The sequence below is a fragment of the Galendromus occidentalis genome, unplaced genomic scaffold (assembly GCF_000255335.2).
Source record: "Galendromus occidentalis unplaced genomic scaffold, Mocc_1.1 scf7180000077431, whole genome shotgun sequence".
In the NCBI taxonomy this organism is placed as follows: domain Eukaryota; kingdom Metazoa; phylum Arthropoda; class Arachnida; order Mesostigmata; family Phytoseiidae; genus Galendromus; species Galendromus occidentalis.
In genome coordinates this window covers 819,149-838,896 of record NW_003805419.1, presented here as the reverse complement: position 1 = coordinate 838,896, position 19,748 = coordinate 819,149, and the positions used below count along the sequence as shown (strand labels likewise).

At 51.6% G+C, this 19,748-nt stretch overlaps 3 protein-coding genes across 3 annotated transcripts in view; 2 read left to right on the top strand and 1 right to left on the bottom strand.

Moving 5' to 3' along the window:
• LOC100907567 (long-chain-fatty-acid--CoA ligase 5) overlaps nucleotides 1-3,528 on the top strand; it is a 5,329-nt gene extending 1,801 nt beyond the window's left edge. The window contains exons 2-6 of the mRNA XM_003742762.2: nucleotides 691-1,274; nucleotides 1,368-1,954; nucleotides 2,090-2,666; nucleotides 2,790-2,963; nucleotides 3,062-3,528. Coding sequence (XP_003742810.1) covers nucleotides 691-1,274; nucleotides 1,368-1,954; nucleotides 2,090-2,666; nucleotides 2,790-2,963; nucleotides 3,062-3,199 — 2,060 coding nt within the window. The 3' untranslated portion in view covers nucleotides 3,200-3,528. The remainder of the gene's footprint in view (nucleotides 1-690; nucleotides 1,275-1,367; nucleotides 1,955-2,089; nucleotides 2,667-2,789; nucleotides 2,964-3,061) is intronic.
• A 941-nt stretch (nucleotides 3,529-4,469) lies between these two features.
• Nucleotides 4,470-7,859, bottom strand: Tbcd (tubulin folding cofactor D). The gene has a single exon (XM_003742805.3). It carries the CDS (start codon nucleotides 7,857-7,859, stop codon nucleotides 4,470-4,472), a length of 3,390 nt encoding a protein of 1,129 aa, XP_003742853.3.
• A 627-nt stretch (nucleotides 7,860-8,486) lies between these two features.
• LOC100902067 (pyridoxal-dependent decarboxylase domain-containing protein 1) lies at nucleotides 8,487-12,915 on the top strand. Its single transcript, XM_029111311.1, has 12 exons — nucleotides 8,487-8,573; nucleotides 9,057-9,226; nucleotides 9,330-9,578; nucleotides 9,798-10,077; nucleotides 10,176-10,382; nucleotides 10,458-10,685; nucleotides 10,759-10,984; nucleotides 11,071-11,238; nucleotides 11,350-11,661; nucleotides 11,779-12,071; nucleotides 12,173-12,331; nucleotides 12,437-12,915. The coding sequence occupies exons 1-12, from the start codon at nucleotides 8,487-8,489 to the stop codon at nucleotides 12,467-12,469; spliced, it is 2,412 nt and encodes an 803-aa protein (XP_028967144.1). The 3' UTR covers nucleotides 12,470-12,915.
• Nucleotides 12,916-19,748: the final 6,833 nt, after the last annotated feature.

The window sequence follows — 19,748 nt, the reverse complement described above, 5'->3', positions numbered from 1 at the left end:
AGATTTCTCTGCGCAAATATCTGAATATCGACGATCGCGCTCAAGGAGTCGGCAGCTGAGCAACAGACTGTGATCGGATGGGCTGGCAGTCGGACGGAACTGATCAAATATACATATGCGCGCTGAAGAATACCCTACGGGGCCGCTCCTCCATCTTAGCGTTTCCTCTCGGCTCTCGTCCAGGTTCTTTTTCAAACGACCAGTCGGTCAATTCTCATCTGTCCTGGATGATATATTCGCTCTTCCTCATCTATTCCGCAAGAAGCCGACCTTTTCCCGTCCGAATATGCGCGATAATTGGCGCCTATTCAAGCAAAAAGTGCGGGTGGTCATATTCATCTGCGGGAAGTCGATTCCAACGTCCGCTTCGGTCGCTCATTTGCTGCGATCGCCACTCGACGTCCTCAAGAGGTCCATCTCCATTCTGATTCCGCAAGGAGACGGAATTAACGGAGCGGTTATTTCGAGATCATAAATCAACACAGACGAACTCCCTGCCTCGACAGAGTAGAAATGTGGGGAGCACTGAACTGAGGGATGGGTCGGGAAAGATCAGGCTACTCGAGCGGAGAATTCCGAATCATTCGCTGAATTGTGATCCCGTCTCCGGGGCTCCTCCCTCACCGAGGATTCAGAGCCACCCAAGTGTGTTCCTTTCCCAGCCTGAGCGATATGATATTCTTTTTCCAGCGAACCAGACCGTGGCGAAGAATGACATGGGACCTTACGCAGCGTACGGCGCTATTGCGGCCACAGGAGTCGCGGGACTCGCACTCCAGTACATGTTTTCCAATAAGAAGCCTGTCCTCCCAGTGGTTAATATGGACAACCAATCGCGAGAGATCGTCAGCGTCGGCGAGCGCGTCAGAATGTCACGCCTGCTCCCACCGAATAAGAAGCTCGATCATCTGTATGACGACGCTCGGACCCTGCACGACGTGATGTTCCGGGGAGCCCGAGTTTCGAAGAACGGGCCATGTCTCGGCTATAGAGAGCCCGGCAGCTCGGAGTTCACCTGGATACATTATAATCAAGTTCTCGATAGGAACCGCAATTTCGCATGCGGCCTCCAAGCGATCGGCATCACGCCCGGAAACTCGACGCATATCGGAATTTTCGCAACGAATTCTCCGGAATGCATCATTGCCGAAATGGGTTGCTATTACTTTAGCATGGTGCTTGTTCCTCTGTACGATTCAATGGGCCTGCAGTCGGTCAGCTATATCGTCGAGCAGGCTAATATCGAAACGGCGATCTGCGATACTGTCGACAGAGTAAGTTTTGGCAATCTCCCTCGCTTGGCGGAGTTCTCGATCGATAGAGCTCGTCCGAACGTTCAGATAATAATTTCCTTCGTCACGCTCCAGGCGAATGTCTTGTTGGACCTCAAGAAGGACTGTCCGGCTCTGAGACGCATCATCATGATGAGACCCATCGTCGAAGAGCTGCAGATCAAGGCTGCTGAGGTCCAGGTGGAGCTTTTCCAATTCTCTCAAGTGGAGTCTATCGGCGAGAAGAACCTCAAGCACCCGGTTCCCCCGAACAAGGAACAGCTTGCAACAATATGTTACACATCAGGAACCACAGGCAATCCAAAGGGCGTTATGCTAACCCACAAGAACATAATTGCGAACCTCAGCGCTGTGATGTTCCAAATGGGAGAATGGGCGCCGAACGGCAACGACGTCATGCTGTCGTTCCTGCCCTTGGCGCATATGTTCGAGAGATGTTGTGAAATGGCCGTCTACATGGTCGGAGGAGCGGTCGGTTTCTACTCGGGAGACATCCGCGGTCTCATGGAAGACATGCAAGCATTGAAACCCACCATAGCCCCTATGGTGCCCCGGCTGCTGAACCGCATACACGACAGCATAATTACCGCTGCTCAAGGCTCGAAAATAGCGAGTTTTATACTCAATCAAGCCTTAAGATCGAAACAAAGCGAGGTCGAGAAGTGAGTACCTAATTGAGCCGTGGGGAGGAGAAGGCAGAACGTATGCTACCTGAATGATAATAATAATAATTATTATAGTATTCGATGCCAGCGATGATACATGTGCGCTAATCGCTCCATCAATTTCCCCCACAGCTTCCTGATTCGCAACAACCACCCAATCTGGGATCGGTTCGTGTTCAACAAGGTGCAGCAGAAATTCGGAGGTCGCATCCGACTGTTTGTTGTTGGCTCGGCTCCTCTGGCTTCGAATGTTCTCAACGTAGTGAGATGCGCTCTCGGTTGTATCATCGTTGAAGGATATGGCCAAACTGAATGCACCGCTCCGTGTACGCTCACTTTCCCCGGAGACATTCTTGCGAGTCACGTCGGGCCTCCGCTTGCATGCTGCGAGATCAAAGTAGTGGACGTGCCAGAGATGAATTACTACGCCTGTAATGGCGAAGGTGAAGTATGCGTGAAAGGAAGTTCCGTATTTGCGGGATACTTCAAAGACCCCCAAAGAACACACGAAGCTCTGGACGCTCAGGGCTGGCTACATACGGGGGACATCGGCAAGTGGTTGGAAAACGGAACCTTGAAAATCACAGACCGTTTGAAGCACATTTTCAAGTTGGCTCAAGGCGAGTACATCGCTCCGGAGAAGATCGAGAACATCCTCATACGGTCGCCGTTCGTCATGCAGATCTTCATTCATGGCGACAGTTTGAAGGTGGGTCCGGAATTCGAGCATTCGGAGTTGGCTGATCAAACTTCGAGCACCTCATACCGCCATTTGGGTTTCAACCGGATTGCGGAGGGAATTCTAATCGTGGAATCTTCTCTCTCCTCCAAGTCCTGTCTTGTGGCGGTCGTCGTTCCCGACCCCGATTATCTGCTGAAGTGGGCCTCCCAAAATCGGATCGGGGGAACCTATGAGGAGCTTTGCGCCAACAAAGTTGTCAAAAAGTCAATCCTGGATGACTTGCTCGTGACCGGGAAGAAGAATGATCTGAAGTCCTTCGAGCTCGTAAGTTCCGACCGTTCCGACACCAGACGTCCAGACGTTGGACATCGACTAATCTGTAGGATACAAGCGATAAAATTCTCACCCCTCGCGTTTTCCAGATGAAGGACCTCTACCTGGAGAGTGAACCGTTCTCCGTCGAGAACGAGCTCCTCACCCCAACGCTCAAAACCAAGCGAGCGTATGCCAGAGCCAGGTACGCCGCTCAGATAGAGGAGATGTACCATAATCTTGATTAGGCGAGATCATTCCGATGTCACGTCAGGCATTCAAGGGGTTCCGTCGAGTTTCCCGAGCTCCCCCTCACGGCGGAGAAGGAAAGTTCAACGCTAGTCGAAAGGAACTAAAGGAATAATCTAACAACGTAGAAAAATATGCTTGAGTATCGTCGCTCAGCTGCTTGTTTTCTCTGTTGGCGAGGAGTAATCGAGTCAATCGCTCCAATCGTCCGTTGAGGAGAGCATAGAAATTTTCAGCGTTGTTGTTTTTGACTAGAGAATAGTCTCTTCCGTATTTTGATTCTTACTTTGCTATGCAAAGGTCAGTAAACTCGGTAGTGATAAAATCTATTATTCAGATTTACCCATTTTTACCTGTGCGTACAACACGTCAAGCGTAATGCTCCATTACGGTAAGGATTCGAGGACGAGTCGTCCCGTATCGCCCGTAAATCACGACGCCTTTGCTGACCGCAGTGATTAGTCGAATCATATATATATATATTATATAAACTATAAACTAGATTATATAAACTAGATGTAGAGCCACAACTATCGAGATGACCGAAGAGAGAGAATAGAGCGTGCTCGATCGGCTTCAAATGTTCACATTTTTTTTCGAGTGTTCGCTTGCGCCACTATTCCTCCCTCAGTCAGAGCGATACCTCGACACCAAGCTCCTAGTGTCCACGAGAGCACATATTTTCATGTCGCGAGGAAAGGGGTTCATTCAGCCTAAAATTGAGAAGTGGATGGACGAATGAATAAGTGAAATCTGTTCACGGACCACATCATCATCATCATTCCTAAAACTGCTCCACGATTTCGTCTTCCTTGTATTATAAGGTGCATTCTGCTTTCTAGTTATGTGGGACGTCTATGATTTTGTCAGTGGACTCGCTTCGGGATCCGACTTATTGTTAGTCAGTTTTGGAGATTGCTCCTGTCCTCCTTTGAGATTATTTAACTGGGGCGGCGGAGCTCAAAAATTTCGTCTAGGTATAATTTCGATTTTCTAGAGTGCCCCTGTGCGAAAATCCGAATCTGGATCCTGATTTCTGCCCGAATAAAAGAGCTTTATCTCTTGGAATTTTGGTCGATTCTGCATTCGTGAATGCAGCCTCAGCGCAGCGGTCCTTCTCCTGTGGAGTTCTCTAAATCGGAATCGAGGAGAAGGAGAGTCCGAGAGGGATTAAAAGCAAGGACGCTTGTACGTTAAAGAAGCGATTTATTCAGAATACACCCGGCAGCACTATCACATTGGTACGCGACGAAATCTCGCCTCAATCGCCTATTTGGACCCCTTTGTGATCATCGGTTTGGGGATATCTACAAGATCGCAGAACAGATCGCGAGCGCTCCGAATCTCTTCGAAAACAGAGTCGCTGTCGTTCACCCATTCTGAATTACTCAACAGAGTCAAGATAACTTCGAAGTTTTTCTCTGGAACAACCGCGGAATACATTAGGAGGGTCTCATAGAGTTTCCGAGCTGTCTGCATGCGAACCTGCGGAAAATGCCTGTGACCCAAGAGAATGGAAAGCCTCTTCAAACTAGTTTTAGCTGTTTCTTCGAATTGGAGCATTTCACAGAGCAATTCGATGGACGAGAGGATTCGATTGACATCTTTCGTGCGTTGTATATTCCTCCAAACATAGTCGGTTATCGGAACGAGTTCTGCCGAGGAAGCGTTCGCTAAAGCTCCTGTGTTCAACAAATGACCGATGCCACGAACTAACGGAGGGAAGAGGAATCGGTTCTTAGAGAAGAGCGGCAGCTCGACAACCGCACTGAGAGTAGTAACGAAGTCGGTCATCGCAGCGCGATCCTCCTGAATTCCCTGGAGGTATTTCAAGGTGGCCAGCTGTGCCTTAGTCGCTTCCTTCTCTGTTTTCGCGCCCATAGATATAAGAAGTTGCGTCAGGAGCGGAAGTCTGTAAGTATCACAGGTGAGAATGAAGGCCAGCGTGTCGATCTTGTCGTCCATCGCGAGAGCTGCAACGAGTTGTTCCGAGTGTGGCAGCTCCGAGGGGCACGTTTTCAGGAGATCGTTCAACACGGAAACAGCAATCTCCTCCGAGGCTCTCTGAGCATCCGCGATTTGGCTAGTGATCCGCTTGAGAATATCGTTCACAAGTTCGCGATCGATCATAGACAATCGATCCACGACGTTGAGATGGATCATCAAATCTCTGAAAACTGTCATCGCAGCTAAGCGGTTGGGGAGTCCAACATCGAAAAATGTTTCCGATAAACTAAAGTCTTCGGAAGCCGACGTTATGCAGACGAGTAGATCGCGCAGGTATTGTCCAGCGTTCGGAGACATTCCGAGGATGGTACAGACGATTTTTTGGAGGGAAATCAGAGCTTCTCTCCTTGATTCGACGAAAACGTTGCCTTGACTTTGGGTTGCTCTCCTCAACGACTCGAAAAGTAGGAAATCATTGCGGGATACCAGTTGTGGATCCAGATATCTCATCAAACGCGCGTATCCGCATCTGGCCTCCTCTCTTTCACAGTGAAGCTGTTGACAACACACCTCGAGGAGATTCCTAGATCGATCGTGGTCGTCCGTCGGAATGCAGAACTCCAGGAGTGCGGAGATGCACTCCGCTCCGTGAATCTGCATCGAGCTCTCGGGACTTTCCAGACACCGTTGTCCGACGCTCCACCATTTCTCGATAATCTCCGTCTGGATCGGGGTGAACTTCGACTTTGCCAAACAAGAGATCATCTGAGCGAAGTTCCCCAAGATTTGGTTGTGCATCGACGAAGAGAAATAGCGTTTCTCTTCGTACACATCGAACAATCCTACCAAGCTCTGTACTATTTCCTCCGATAGCGCAGAGCCTTGTTCGCTGAGCGCTAGAACAATTCGCCCCAGGGCCAGAAGCGAGCCCAATCTCATATAAAGATCCATACATGTGCTGTACTCCAGGAGCTCCTTGAACACGTTGTCTGAGAAGAACGCCGGATGCCTCGAGGCTAGACGCCCCAGAGTTTCAGCCGCGACATCACGAACCGCCTTGTCCCAATGTGAGACTTTTCGGTAGACGAGATGTTCAATGAGCAGACGAGTGTATTCCTTGTAGGAAGCGACTTCAACTCCGACGTCCAAGTACGCTCGGGTTCGCTTCCCCACGCTAACGTAGTCGGCTGTGCGTACAAGATCGATCCCGTTCGGGAAATTCCCTAATCTACCGACGCATTCTTGGAAAGCCGCGCTCGCTGCACGCCTCACATTCACCTCTCTGTCGAAACAAGCGAGGCACAGCAGCTGTCCGGCCAAATCGTCAACGAAGGGCTCAACTATTTTCGGCTCGTACGAGCGACCTAGGGTCCAGGCGAGATAACATGCGGTGTCTCTGACACTGCTCCCAACCGAGTAACTACCCCGTAGCTCGTCGTACACGAAAGCTTGAACGAGGATCTCCACGACCTTGGGAAGATGAACCGGCAGCAAAACCCCTCGCCGACCGAGTTCCGCCAAGGCCATGCAGCCTCCTTGCCACCGTGCTTCGCGATCCTTCTCCTCGAAAATTTCGAACACGGAATTCACGACTTCGACCGCGAAGTTTTTCGGAAGTCTCGACGCGATGCGAGCCAAGCCCTTGGCTGCCGACCATCGAACGATGAGCACGCGGTCCCCGAGCCCCGACGACAGCGGGTCGATGATCTGCTCTATGGTTTCTGGGACCTCCAACTCGTCGCACGTGTCGTCCTGAACGTCTCCGGAACTGGCGGTGCTCCTCCCCAGAAGAACTCTTTTCTTCATGAGATATCGCCAAGGCGCCAAGTTCGGGGACAGTTGAGACAGACCGATGCGTTGGAGGAGTTTGAGAGCGAGTTTCCGCTCGAACTCCTGCGAGCTCGAAGCACCTTTCAAGGCGATGTCCAAAGCGATGGCGGAGTGTTCTTGGAGAACTTCTCTTTTGCTCATCTTGAAAATGCTGCAAGCCGACAAGAGAATTGCTACGCGAACGAATTCTTCGGTGGGTCCGCGGTACGCGGACAACTCTTGTTCGACCCAAAGAAGGTAAGGCTTCATGTAGCGTCCATGGATATCGGGTCTCGAGAGGAAGCAACCGGTCATGTATGCTGCGATGACGTTGCACTTAAGTCTGCTCCTCACGAAAGTTTTACAGATTTGTAAGAAACGTTCAGTCACCGTTTGTCCGTCACCACTGCCATCGAAGCGTGACAGATCGAATGGCACGGTCGCCAAGATCGACAACCAGAGGAGAATGATGTACTGCGTCTCCCAGTTCGCAGAGTCGTCCAGGTCCTGCGCCAGCATGTAACCGAGGACCTTCTCGATGTCTGGCACCTCATGCGGAAAGAGATTGCGCACCACTTTGTAGCCTCTGGTTCTCGTGATCAGACACAGGAGACGACACGTTCCTCGGAAACGATCACTATTTGGTGGATTCGAATTGAGTATATCGATGCACTGCCGCATGATGCCAGGCAGCTCCTTGTCCATGAGATGAGGCTGCTCATGGTAGTTGTCGATCACCTTTTTGAACTTTTCGTAGATTCCGTCGAATTCCGTGCTGTCCACTTTTATCTCCTCCTTCTCCAAACGTCTGATTGTCTCTTTCACATGGTCGGCATCCACGAATCCGTCGAGGGCGCACGCCAACCCCACCGGGAATTCTTCCTCGTTTTCCGCTGCGGTCATCGCTCTGCTTCACGAGGGAAAATCAACGCGTACTCGATTCTAAAGCCGCAGACTACCTGATTTCTCATGGGCATGGATCACCACCACAGTAACCCCAACAAGAGTCGCGACTTGGGGTTGTTTCGAGCAGCGCCACTCTAAGAATCAGCTGTTCGGACCTGTTTTCGGGGTGCCCCGTAGAACTCGGCTGTCGGCGGCACTGAGACGGAGGCTCTCGTTCTCGCATTCTTCGGAACTAGAGCTGATCCCTCACTTGCGCTTTGTTCTAGTGCTCACACCCCGGTGGAGAACCGCCCCGACACACCGGCAGCAATAGCAACAGTGCGCAGCCGGTATTGTGTTTCGAATGTTGGAGAACTCTCCGAGGGCGCCGAAATTCGAATCTGACAGGATCCGATCGGGTTTGCGCTCCGCAATTTGCTTCCAGGTGCCGAGATTCCTGCTGGGTACTACCGCGGAAAAGCGTTCCCGTATCCAGCACCGGAGCCGTTCGACGAATGTGAGCCCAATATGGTCATGCGGTGAAGACGAAGAATTCAACTCGCGAAAAACGCGTTCATCCGTCGGCTGTCAACTACGTGGTGGTAAACAAAGATTCACTCGACGAGCTAGAGTTCAACCAAGAATATGAGTGTCGGAGTGAGCTCGATGGAGGAGGCCCCTAGCGCTCAGAAAGACGCTCAGGCTAATCCTGGATCCCAATCCATGAATCAGGTGAATGCGAATAGCGACGCATACCGGCAGTCGACCGATAGCTTCAATACTCTCCGGCGGCCCTCGATAAGCGCTCACAGCTGACTCTTCGCCCACGTAGGATACAATTGACTAGGCTCATGCATACGTACGATGATGAGAGGCCTGTTTGAGCTGAAGGTCCATTGGCGGATCGACCGAATGGAATCCTCAAAATTAAAATCCATGTTGAGCGGTCAAGGAGGAACGTCCGATAGTCTGCCCTGCTCTTGATCGATCAAGCGCCACCTTTACTGTCGTACACCGACGCGGCCGGCTGATATTTGACAACTCGATGAGCGGCAGGATCTCCAAGACGGAGAGCGATCAGTTCCATCGGTCTCTGATCCATTGGTTCCTGCCTTCATCTTTGATCTAAAGAGAAGCGATAGAGATGAACAGAATGGGGAACGCTCTTGACGATTCATTCATTTGTTTCTAATCGAACGACTTGTCTTGATCCAGTCGCTCCCGGTACAAGCGGCGCTTTCGGATTCCGCCAAAACCATCAATCAGATCCAGGTGTTGAATTCAGAGAACCGTGACGCGGGAAAAGCCGACGAGAACGAAGATGACAAAGCTGATCGGAACGAGGACCCGATTGAGCGTTATCTGCCCCAAATGCTCAATAACGAGTGAGTACCCCTCTGTCGATTATTTGCTCGCAATCGTGCTCGCTCCAAGTGTGTGGAGGACCGATCGAGTAGATGTCCAATCTCACGTCTTTGGCGTCCCCAGGTCGCAATCATTCGATGACGTACGCAAAGTATTGGAACATATCGTCGTGTGCAAGATGTCGGAAGCGGCCGCCGAGAACCGATACGCTGCCGGTCAGTGCAGTCTGAAGCCTCTGGACCCTCTCGGAAACGCCATCGTCAGCTCTCATGCTCTCGCCGCATACGTATCGACGCTGGACATTTCAACCCTGCGGAAGTTGACCGCTCGCATCGTCGCGGACACCGGCTTTTGGCTGGCCAGGACCTTCAGGTAAAAAAAAAAGATCTCTTCTGCCTACGCTGTCATAGCGCGCGTGGTCCGCTGCTCGGACTGCTGTTCGTACAGCTTCAACTTCTAAAGAGCCACAGCTGTGTCGGAGATCGGAACTCGGCTGGGCTCTTGATCCGCCAGGAGAACTCACGGGATGCTCTCATAACTTGGAATATCACCTCCAGGGTCGCCTTGACATTTATTCCTTCGTCGCTCCAGGTTCTTCGACAGCGGCATTTTCTGTCACGATGAATCTCGCGAAGGGCTCGTGCGGACGCTTCGCATGCTCCTGCATTTGAAATACGAGAAATACGCCGTGGAGGCGTATCAGGCGTTGTACTCCAAGCCGCCGTGCATCTACGTCAGTCAAGCCATGGAACAAGAAACACCATCTGGAAGACCTTCAATCGGGCACGCACTGTGTTCTGCATTAGGTCTACCGAGAGCGTGTCTTCGAATCATTCCCACCCATAACAACAGTGGCTCTTATCAGAAGATGGTGAAGTTCTCTTCGATCTATCGAGCTGACGGATTCGAGTTCGGAATATGGGCGTTGTGGGTACCGAGGTTTCTGACCGGAAATAATTTCCTTCGCAGAACGTGTCCCTTTTAGAGAAGCAAGTAGAACAAGATCTGAACAAAGGTTGCGTCCCTCTCATCGTGCTCGCCTCTGCCGGGTCCGCGCAGTGTGGTCAATGCGACAATATAGACAAGATTACGGAAATATGTAAAGAGAAAAATATCTGGCTCCATCTCGAAGGTCACTCCCTCGCATCGCTGGTTCTCGGATCCGGCTTGAACGCGGTAAGAACCCCATCGGGTCTTTTGCGGAACATGATGCTCGGCTCCGCCATGTCTATAGGGGATGTTGTTTTGCAGTCCGCGCGATGTGGAGACTCGATGACTCTGCCGATCGGCAATTGGATTGGCGTCCCGTCCCTGTCCTACGTCACGCTGTACAGACCGATAAATCCGACTCTTGCCCATACGTCTGGTTTGACATTGTTCAATATCCACTCGAAACTACACTGTTTGCCTCTGTGGACCTTGCTACAAACTCTCGGCCAGAAGGGATTATCGGATCGCATCATGCAGTGCTTCAAAATGGTGAGTATTAGTGGCAAGCAGTATTTTCTGCATTCGAATTCCGACTTCGGCTGAGCAAGATTCCGAATTTCAGACGGAGCTACTCTTCGAGAGTTTGCAGTCTCTCGGACCGTGCATGGAGGTGATCGGCTGTTCCAAAGTAGCCGGTGTCGAAGGAGGCGTCGTTGCATTGGCTGATCACGTCGCGGGAGCTGCGACGCCCGCAGCTCTTTTCGAAACATTGCACTCGGTTGTGACCTTCAGATTCCGACAAATTTCCGCTGAGCCGGGTGAGCGTGATTTCGATTTTCCGAAAGCCAGTCGCAACTATTGAACTTCTCGACGAACAGAAATCCGTCAAGAAATGAGCTCGGAGCTCACCTAGACATTCCCGTTCGCTCTTCAGACAACTGCAAGGCGGCCTCTCTTCGGTTGAGTGAGAGCTACATCAATAACTTGAATCTCTGGCTGGGCCAGATGATTCACCGAGAGATGCCGACGGTGTCGCTCGAATTGACCGAGGTCGAAGGACACGGAATCTGTGTCAAATTCAGTCCCCTGGAAAGCGCTCAAGGTGAGATGAAACGGCGACGGTCTCTTCCTTTCGAGAGCTTGAGCGTATTTGTTTCAAAGGCACGGATTCGAGGGCTCGAGTTCGCTAAGTCAAGATGTTCTTCTTGCACAGTGCAAGGGACCACCATGTGCGACATGGAGAACTTCTGCAAGACGCTGGAAGAGCATGTGGCGATTCTCGCCGCGACTGTGATCCAAAAACAAAAGCTCCACCAAATGCTCGATGGAACTCACGAAGTGTTCGGACGCAACATCCGTTTAGTCGAAATAAACAATTGGGCCGGGCTCGGCGGAGTGCGGTACATCCCTGAAAGCTGGGTCGATCAGCTGGGTCAGCTGACCATCAGCGGCAAAGACTACATCAACCAAATAAATTCCCAACTCGTCGCGAAGCTGCGTAGCTCCGATTCCGCCTTCTCCCTGGGTGAGTGCGGATCGGAGACAGATGAATCTCCTTTCGAATGATTCCTTCCGACGGAGCGACGGCATCATGATTCTTTCCCCTTCGAACTGAAGAGTGAAAACGCGTGATTCATTTCAGGCGAGGGTACTGACGGTTTGCTATGCGTTCGGTTCGGGATGGTCTCGGAAGATCTCCTGGTCGAGGAATTGGTGCACATGGTTCTCGCCGCCGGCCGGGAGATCGAAGACAGCTCGAAGGAGCTCGAAGAGATGTCGGAGCTGGTTCGGCAAGCGGTAGAGCAAGCGAATGCTGCCCTGGAGAAGGAAAACGAGGAGAGGATCTACCAGGAAGGGCTTTTGAAGCACGTTCCTATCGTCGGGAGCCTCTTGACGTGGTGGTCTCCTCCGAGCGACGACGGCGCGGGAATTAAGGTACAGAGCCGGAAGTTTCTTCGAAAGTCGGGTCCATGATTTCCGCTTTGAACATCTCAGCGAAGATCTAAAAAATTTATTCGCTAAAAATTCATCAACAGGGCCGATGTTTTAATCTATCCTCTGGTATGGTCGAAACAACCGAGAATACGTACAAGTATCATATGCAAATGAAGAGTGAGGCGCCAGCACCGAATACCCCGCCACCGTCGCAACAGATTCAAATACAGAACAAGCCGCATTCCAGAACGAGCTCGCAGGTATAGCATAGGGAAGAATTGGTCGGGCCATCCGAGGAGTCCGGGCGTCTTGTGAATGGACTCGCGCAAGAATCGCATTCCCTCCATCGTTCGTCATCTTTGCAGGGATCTCAACGTTCGCAAACGTCTTCCCACTGATGGTCGTGGATAGACGAGGACTTGAAGAGATCTGGCAGCGCGTAAACATCGAGTGACCCCCGGCCGCACCTTGGCATTCCTGGTGTCATCACCACGGTTTGTCGCTTCTTTCGGCGGATTCGCTCTCGCCCCGATCGAGAGAGCTCGGAAGCGCTGCAGCGATGTATTTGGCTCGGCGATGCACTGTACATTATGACGACAAGTTGAGGCTCTTGAGAGCGATCGATCACTGCTGTCGAGCCGGGACTGGGATTTCAGTCCCTACGCTTTCAAAGTTGGACGTTCCCGGATCGTCATCTTACCCGGTCACAGTAACCAAAGAAGGAGCGCGAATTTATCGATAGAGGTCGATAGGTTCGAAGTCGAGGCTGAATTTCAATCATGACCTGATAATATATTTGCATATATTCAATGGTTCGTATCTATCGAGGCAATAAAATCCTGATACACGCAACGCTCTCCATATCACCGAGAAGTTGAGTCAATCGGGGAGGGGCTGGGATACTCGCAACGGAATGAAAACACTCGAAAGTAAAGCCCTATAGAAATTCGCACTGACGATCATATTCTTTATTCCTCATCATCGGGTGGATGGGTAAAACGTCCCGTTTTTCGGGATCCGGTTGAGTAATTGACGAAAAGCCTCCTACCCTCAAGAACCGCGTTTCCATCTCTCAATGCCGCTTCGGCGTGGCTGTCGCGAGTGAAACGAACGAATCCGTAACCTTGCTGAACGCCCGTTTTTTTGCAGAACTGAACATTCGCCTGGACAACGCGACCGTACTGGAATGAGAATTCACTGCTTTGGCGAATCTGTCTCGCTGCTTCGACCGGAGAACGTGGTCTCCAAACATTCGGCTTGACATTTCCTGGGATCTGTTCGCGACAAGGGAGGGGGGTGAACTCACCTTCGAGAAGAATTTGCGGAGCTCGGAGTTCCCCACCGTCCACGATAGATTCGACACAAAGAGCTGAGCCCTGGACATTTTCTTCTTTCGTGATGAAAACTATCGGAAGATCGCGCAACTCGGTCGAAAGATGTTTTTGTTTAGCTTCTTCCTTCTCATCGTCGTCTGCTCGGAGGCCGCGCGGGCGGTCTGGGTCGAATAGCAGCAGAGAAGTGCATCCATGAGCGCGTTCATTTTAGCCCAGACAACCCTGGCAGGTTATCCGCCTCTCCCTCGGGGTAACTTCTTTTCTCCCAAACGGGAGGGATCCGAATTGGAGCCCCGCACGTTTGCAGTCATGACTGGTGTCGTGTGTCAAGATCTAGCGAACGGCTTGCGGCTTGCCACCCAGAAGGAACATTGTTTTGCTGCGTACTTCCGCAGGTATGATTGCTTTCGCGTGGAATGCGGAATCTTGGAACAACCAGTAGTACACCATAAAGTCCTCTACGGCAGCGATTCTCAAACTTTTTTCTCCTTCGTCTCCCTTCTGCCTCTTGGGGAGCGCTCGCGTCTCTCCCGAGGGTCATCGAATATCTGAGAATATAGAGTTTCGACCGAGACATGCCACAGTGCCCTTTTATCCGTACGTACTGCTTCAGCCTTTAATTGTACAATGATAATAAGCTTGGAGTAAAGGGGCAATGGGCTTGGTGAGCTTTCAGAAACGTGAAATCAGGTCGGTCGGGAATTCTCGGAACCCTGAACGTCTCCCTAGTTTGAGAAACGCTGCTTTACGAAACTTCGATCGGGAAATTGCGCATCTCTTTCTCTGGGGCCGAAAATTTTATGAGCTCATAACACTCTGACTGAGCTACATATGAATCCAGGAGCAGGACTCCGTGCGAACGGGAACTCTGAGCTCCACCATAGGCAAATTTAGTTTTCGCACAAGGAAACTGTTTTCCCATGGGGTCTTCATCGCCGCTCGTGCCCCAGGTCGGGAGCCGGAGGGAACATACGAATTCCCAGGAGCTTGGGAACATTTCTGAGGAAGCAGAGTTTGTCCTCTCAGGCTCGAAAGTAGACTTCTAGGGGCGGGGAATAATATTCTTACAGAGTATTCTATCCGGGCGGAAGCCGATGACAACGAGATTTCTACCGGCATAGCCAGAGCGCTCGAGACATCGCATCGTTGTCCTTCTTCCGTGGGAAAACGGGCTCGAGGGTGCAGTATAAGACGATTATACTTCGATCGAGATGACTTTCGATCTCCGTGGTCTCGAGACCCTACCTCTTTCAGGATTCGGCTTCGGACCACGCCGTAGCGTAAGCTTCCTCATCGCGGGGACGGGAATCGCAAGACTCATTCTACGCATAGACGTGAAAACGGGCGGAAGTCGGAGCGTGTGGTCGCGTGGTAAACTGGATCACCGAATTCGTCCGCTTGAAGATACTCTCTTAACCCACGTCCGAGGATATCTGCCGCTTTCCGCTCAAGCGGAGAATCAATACTAATTAGACCAAAGTCACAGCAATGTTGGAAAAGAACCGAATATTGGAGAAACAATCTCCGCCGTCGAGAGACGGAGCCGATCGGCCGATCGTTCCGGTAGTGGCAGCAGTAGCAGCAGCCGCAGCCGAGCGAGAGAGGCACCCGAGCTCAAAATCTGATTTGCGAAACGGTTTCTTCTTTCCAAGTCTACGGATAGGTGGGAGTTATCGATAGGCTCGAGCGATTCCTCGGGAAGAATCTTGGAGGAACTTGGGAAAGGTACCCGACTCGAGCTTTCTGTCATCGAGGTTTGTGAATCAAGCTGAAGGTTGGTCGGATGCTTTCGTCCTCCGAGAACACCTTGTCCCGCATCGGGGATCGAGGCGACGGGAACGGCACAGTCTCTTCTCTCCCCGGCGAGACCCAGAAGTCCGAGTGTTGAGCGCGCATGTCGCATACTTCAGTACAGCGGCGTCCACAGGATTCTTCTAGGGGGGGGGGCTAGATCGGGTCCTCGCATGGGGCTGATTTCCAATATGGCGACCCGCTCCTATATCTTAGCATTACGAACTCTCAATCTGGGAGGGGGCTATAGCCCCCTAGCCCCCCCTCTGCGGGAGCGCCTGCTTCAGTAGGTCGGAGCGGAGGCCATGCGTCCCGCGAACTTGTTGAGTCTGGGAGCCATCCAATTAAATAATAGTGTTCACGGGGAGCGGACAGCTGTTCCTGAAGATCCGAAGGGGGCGGGGGACTGGTCCCTGGCGCGCTTGTCCAATTTCGATTGTTCGCAACGCAGTGCTCCGGAGATGTCACCATCAGATCCGCCTTCATGACTCACAGAAATTGTATCATTGTGATGGTAGCTCTGAACCGTTGGATATAGTAGCCAAATTGAAAACGCCATACGGAGCGTTCGCTCAACTGTAGATCAACGTGAATTTGATTGCACACGCGACAAGAGGCCATATGCTCGCAAGGGTATTCACCCGACGTCTGCACGAGCATAAACGGCACCGGATACTTTCTAACAGAAAGAGTATGCATGGGCAGCACTTATTCACTAACCATGTCCCGGAGGTTGATTTGACTCGGCTGCGACTGCGGCCGTCACACAGTAACGAGACTAATCTTCCCCCCCCCCCAACCTGCTCTTACTTTGTTGCCAGGATCGAGAGCTCCTGGATCGCTGAACTCCTCATACGATAATCTCTACTCGTCAGCGAGCCGAACGGGATCATTCGAGATCCTCGTGTAGTCACTCGGAAGAAAATTGAGCGAAGCGCTTGTTCACGCTTGCAATGGCTCACCCGTAATCGATAGTACGACGATTGATCCAAATATCGCTGCGCTCATCAGGCATCCGCAGAGCACGACTGGAACGATTGGCACCGATTCCTGGGAGGAGATCGAGCTCAGCAGCAGAAGTTACTCCATTCAGGTATCATCTTGTCCGGTGATCTACCCGGCGGCTCTGCGGAGCCACCGCTGCTCTGAGCAGGTGAAACCCGAATCTCTTCAGAGCATGAAAAGCTCTTGCGAGATAAATGGGTGAGCGGAACAAACACGTAGACACCGTGGAGTCCTTCTCCGGTCTCAGCGAACAGCCACGCTTTGTCTTCTGACGGTGTAACTATCCATTATGTCTGACCAATGACCCCACTAATGGCTCAGAGACTCGGCTGATGGCTGGTCTGGCCTCAGGGGGAAATTTCGCTCATCCATAAGGCGAATAGTTCCCCCAGAAAAACATGTGTTTGAGTGATAGGAATAGGACTGTGCTGGGAGGGCAGTGGAATCAACGTGCTAACGAAGGCTCTCTGAAGATTCGACAACACTATCGGTTCCTCTCCGCTCCGGGAACCGATTGCTGCAGGCGGCGCATGATGCATGAGGCGTTGCTCGATCACGCGTTGACCCGAGCTCTTTTCGGATAAAAACAGTCTGCATAAAAAACTCGTATTATACTCTCCGCGGAATCATTCCGCGAATATACTGAGGACGGCTGGGGGACACTGTGCGGTCCGGATGAGATGTATCCAATCCGACTTGACCGTCTCCTCCGGAGGTCGGGGTAACAAGGAAAAAATGAAGTTTCACTCCACGAGGACTCTTGCCTCTCAGGCAGCAGCGTCGGGCCTGCGATCAGGCGCACACCGGATGCTCGCCAACACTGCAGGAAAAATTCTTCCGGCGCAGCGCACTGTTGTTTCTCAGGTTGCTCGTTGTTAGAGTGCTTTTGCGTGTTCTCCAGGCCGTATCCATTCATCGTCTTATCTTCAGAAGAATAGAGAACACCACTTCTGAGAGTATAAATGTCCATTCATGGACAGGAAAAGAGGACACTACCGGCTGGGATTAGGCAGCTTTCCGAGTGCACCGTGAGACAGCGACAACAACAAGTCCAGCTCCCGCCGAGTGCTTTGTATTATAGCTCGTGCGGCTCTGACCTCGAGGTCGCTTGGACAGTTTACGACCTCGACTCAAACTAGAAACGTACCCTGAGGTCAATCAGCTGCGAGGAAGAGGACCGCTCGCGTTTCTCTGCCCTTGTGATGTCGTCGAGCAGCACCAATCGATTCCGTGTCCGTCATGGAAGACCGGGGAAATATGAAAGAAGGGAGAATGGTCGGTGGTGCCTCGAGGCTGCGCTTCCTCGCTCAACGGCTTTGCAACCGTATCCAGGTGCATTAGGCTCGCTGCAGATTCTCATACTGAGGGGCTCTCCACGGTCGATACATTTATGGGGCTCTATGGACGGGAAGAAAGAGCTCTGGGTGTTGCGTCGAAAATATTCTGGAGTTTCCACTTTTGCGCATACGACGTCTTGTCCTCGGTGTTGTTCACGCAGCTCGGATCCCGTGATCCCACCGCATGTTGGCACAACCGATTGGAGGAAGAAGCGGGCTGATAGATTTCCCGTAGGTGGGAATGCCTTCGCGAGTCGATTAGGGTCGGCTCCGTTCGCTGCTCTCTGGTCTGCGGGACGAGCTTGTCAAACAGTTACGCTAGCCAATCGAAATCGTATGTCCAAGAGTCAGAAGTTTGAACGAATCCGGTGGTAGCTCATGGGTCATCAAGATATCGGAAAACCGGCGCACAATTCATTCAATTTCGACAGCTTGTCCACTGTCCTAGTCGCGTGAGTACCGCGAGGATGACGCAGACTCGCCACTATTGACCCGAATCACAGATCCGGGAATTCCAGGAAACTTATTGTGGGGAATTACGAGGAGAAAAATTATCATTACAAGGCTCCCCGGGCGGTTCCACCGTCGGGGATGCTCCAGCACAGCACGCTCCAGCTCAAGCAAGGCGGCTGGCGCAAGACATTTTAGCGCGGACAGAAGGGGGGGAATGCTGAATTGTCGACCAGCGCGGGTCTACTATAGATTGGAGACATTCAAGAAGTCTCTCCGGGATTGCACATTATGTTCTCCATTCGCCGAGGCCGAATGCACTCTGATCCGAGATTCAGCAAAGATGTCCGTCCTTGTTTCGAAAACGAATGTGGATTCCCCCTAGAGAGTATCTCCCATCCGCATGTTATTCTTTCTGTAGGTCCTCGTCGATCCCGATAGCTCCCGATTCCAAAGTCCCGATCTCATCGGTCCCGTGGCGTCTCACAGATGACACCAGAGACAAAAGTCAAGGGAGAAAACGCCCATTCGTCCACCCTTTTCGCTCTGCGATTGCCTTCAATGAATGAAACGGAGCCGCACCGCGGACTAAACGGTCAGTCTAAGCTATGCTCTCGACGCTCACACTCTCCCTGGAGATCGAATTGAAAGTCACGACGATCCTATAATCCGATGAGAATCAGGTTTCCCGAGACTTCCCCGTGCCTAGGGCATCCTCTTCCACTATGCTGCGAAAACCTCACAGCACGACAAATCTTCGGGAGGCGAGGTGGGAATTCAGACGAGATTTGGAGCCGGTACGCAGAATACCCGAGTTAGATTCAAAAAATTTATGATTGAGTCCGTTGACCACCCCACGGTCTCTGTACTGAGCGAACTTCCTGCAGGACAATACAAGAAGGTCGTTCGGTCATTGACACTTATATCTTCCGCCTGTTTCCTTTTCCCCACAATGTCTTATCGTTCGTTAGTTCGAGCCACTCTGTCAAAGAAGGACACCGGAAACAGCGTAGTTTTCTACATCGGACCTGATATTGACACAGGGAACTACGCACATGGACGGGCGGACCTCCGGACTGGAAGACCGATATAAGCACACAGGAAGGACTAGATGCGTGCGCGAGGCGAAGTTTTCCCTGCTGAAGTGCCGACATCGGCATCAGTCGATCGGCTCCGAAATATCTCTTATTTCCGTATCGACACATTGCGATTCTCTTTCTTCGGCAGTGGAGAATCAGCAAATGCCTCATTCGGAATTCCGGAGCTCCTGGACGGATCCTGGAGAGACTGACACCCAGAAACTGATCCACTCTGGCACGCGGACTGGATCGGACAATCTTACGTCTATGTTCCGCATAAATTGCATCGAGGAAAGGATCGCTATGTGTCGAAAGCCTTGAACTGTTCTCCATCAAAACAGACTATCGCCCTTCACTTGTCGCTCCTTCATGGTCCGTGATCGTCGTTTTTATTACGCTCCTTATATGAAGACATGCTAGCATCACCGACATTATCTAAACAGTAGATTCTTCTTGCTGGTATCGACTCAATGGGGCTATTAGCACCCCGGGAGCAGTAGACGCAACCCGCGCTGCGCTCCTCGTAATCCCAAGACGAGCGATTCGAGACATTACCTTCTGCGGGATGATATTCATGATTCTCTCGGCAGGAATCCTGCAACAGTTCCTCCATGCTAAGCGATGGATCCCGTCGTCCTGATGGAAGTGTCGCCTTCATATATAACGAGGAGTCCTAGATGT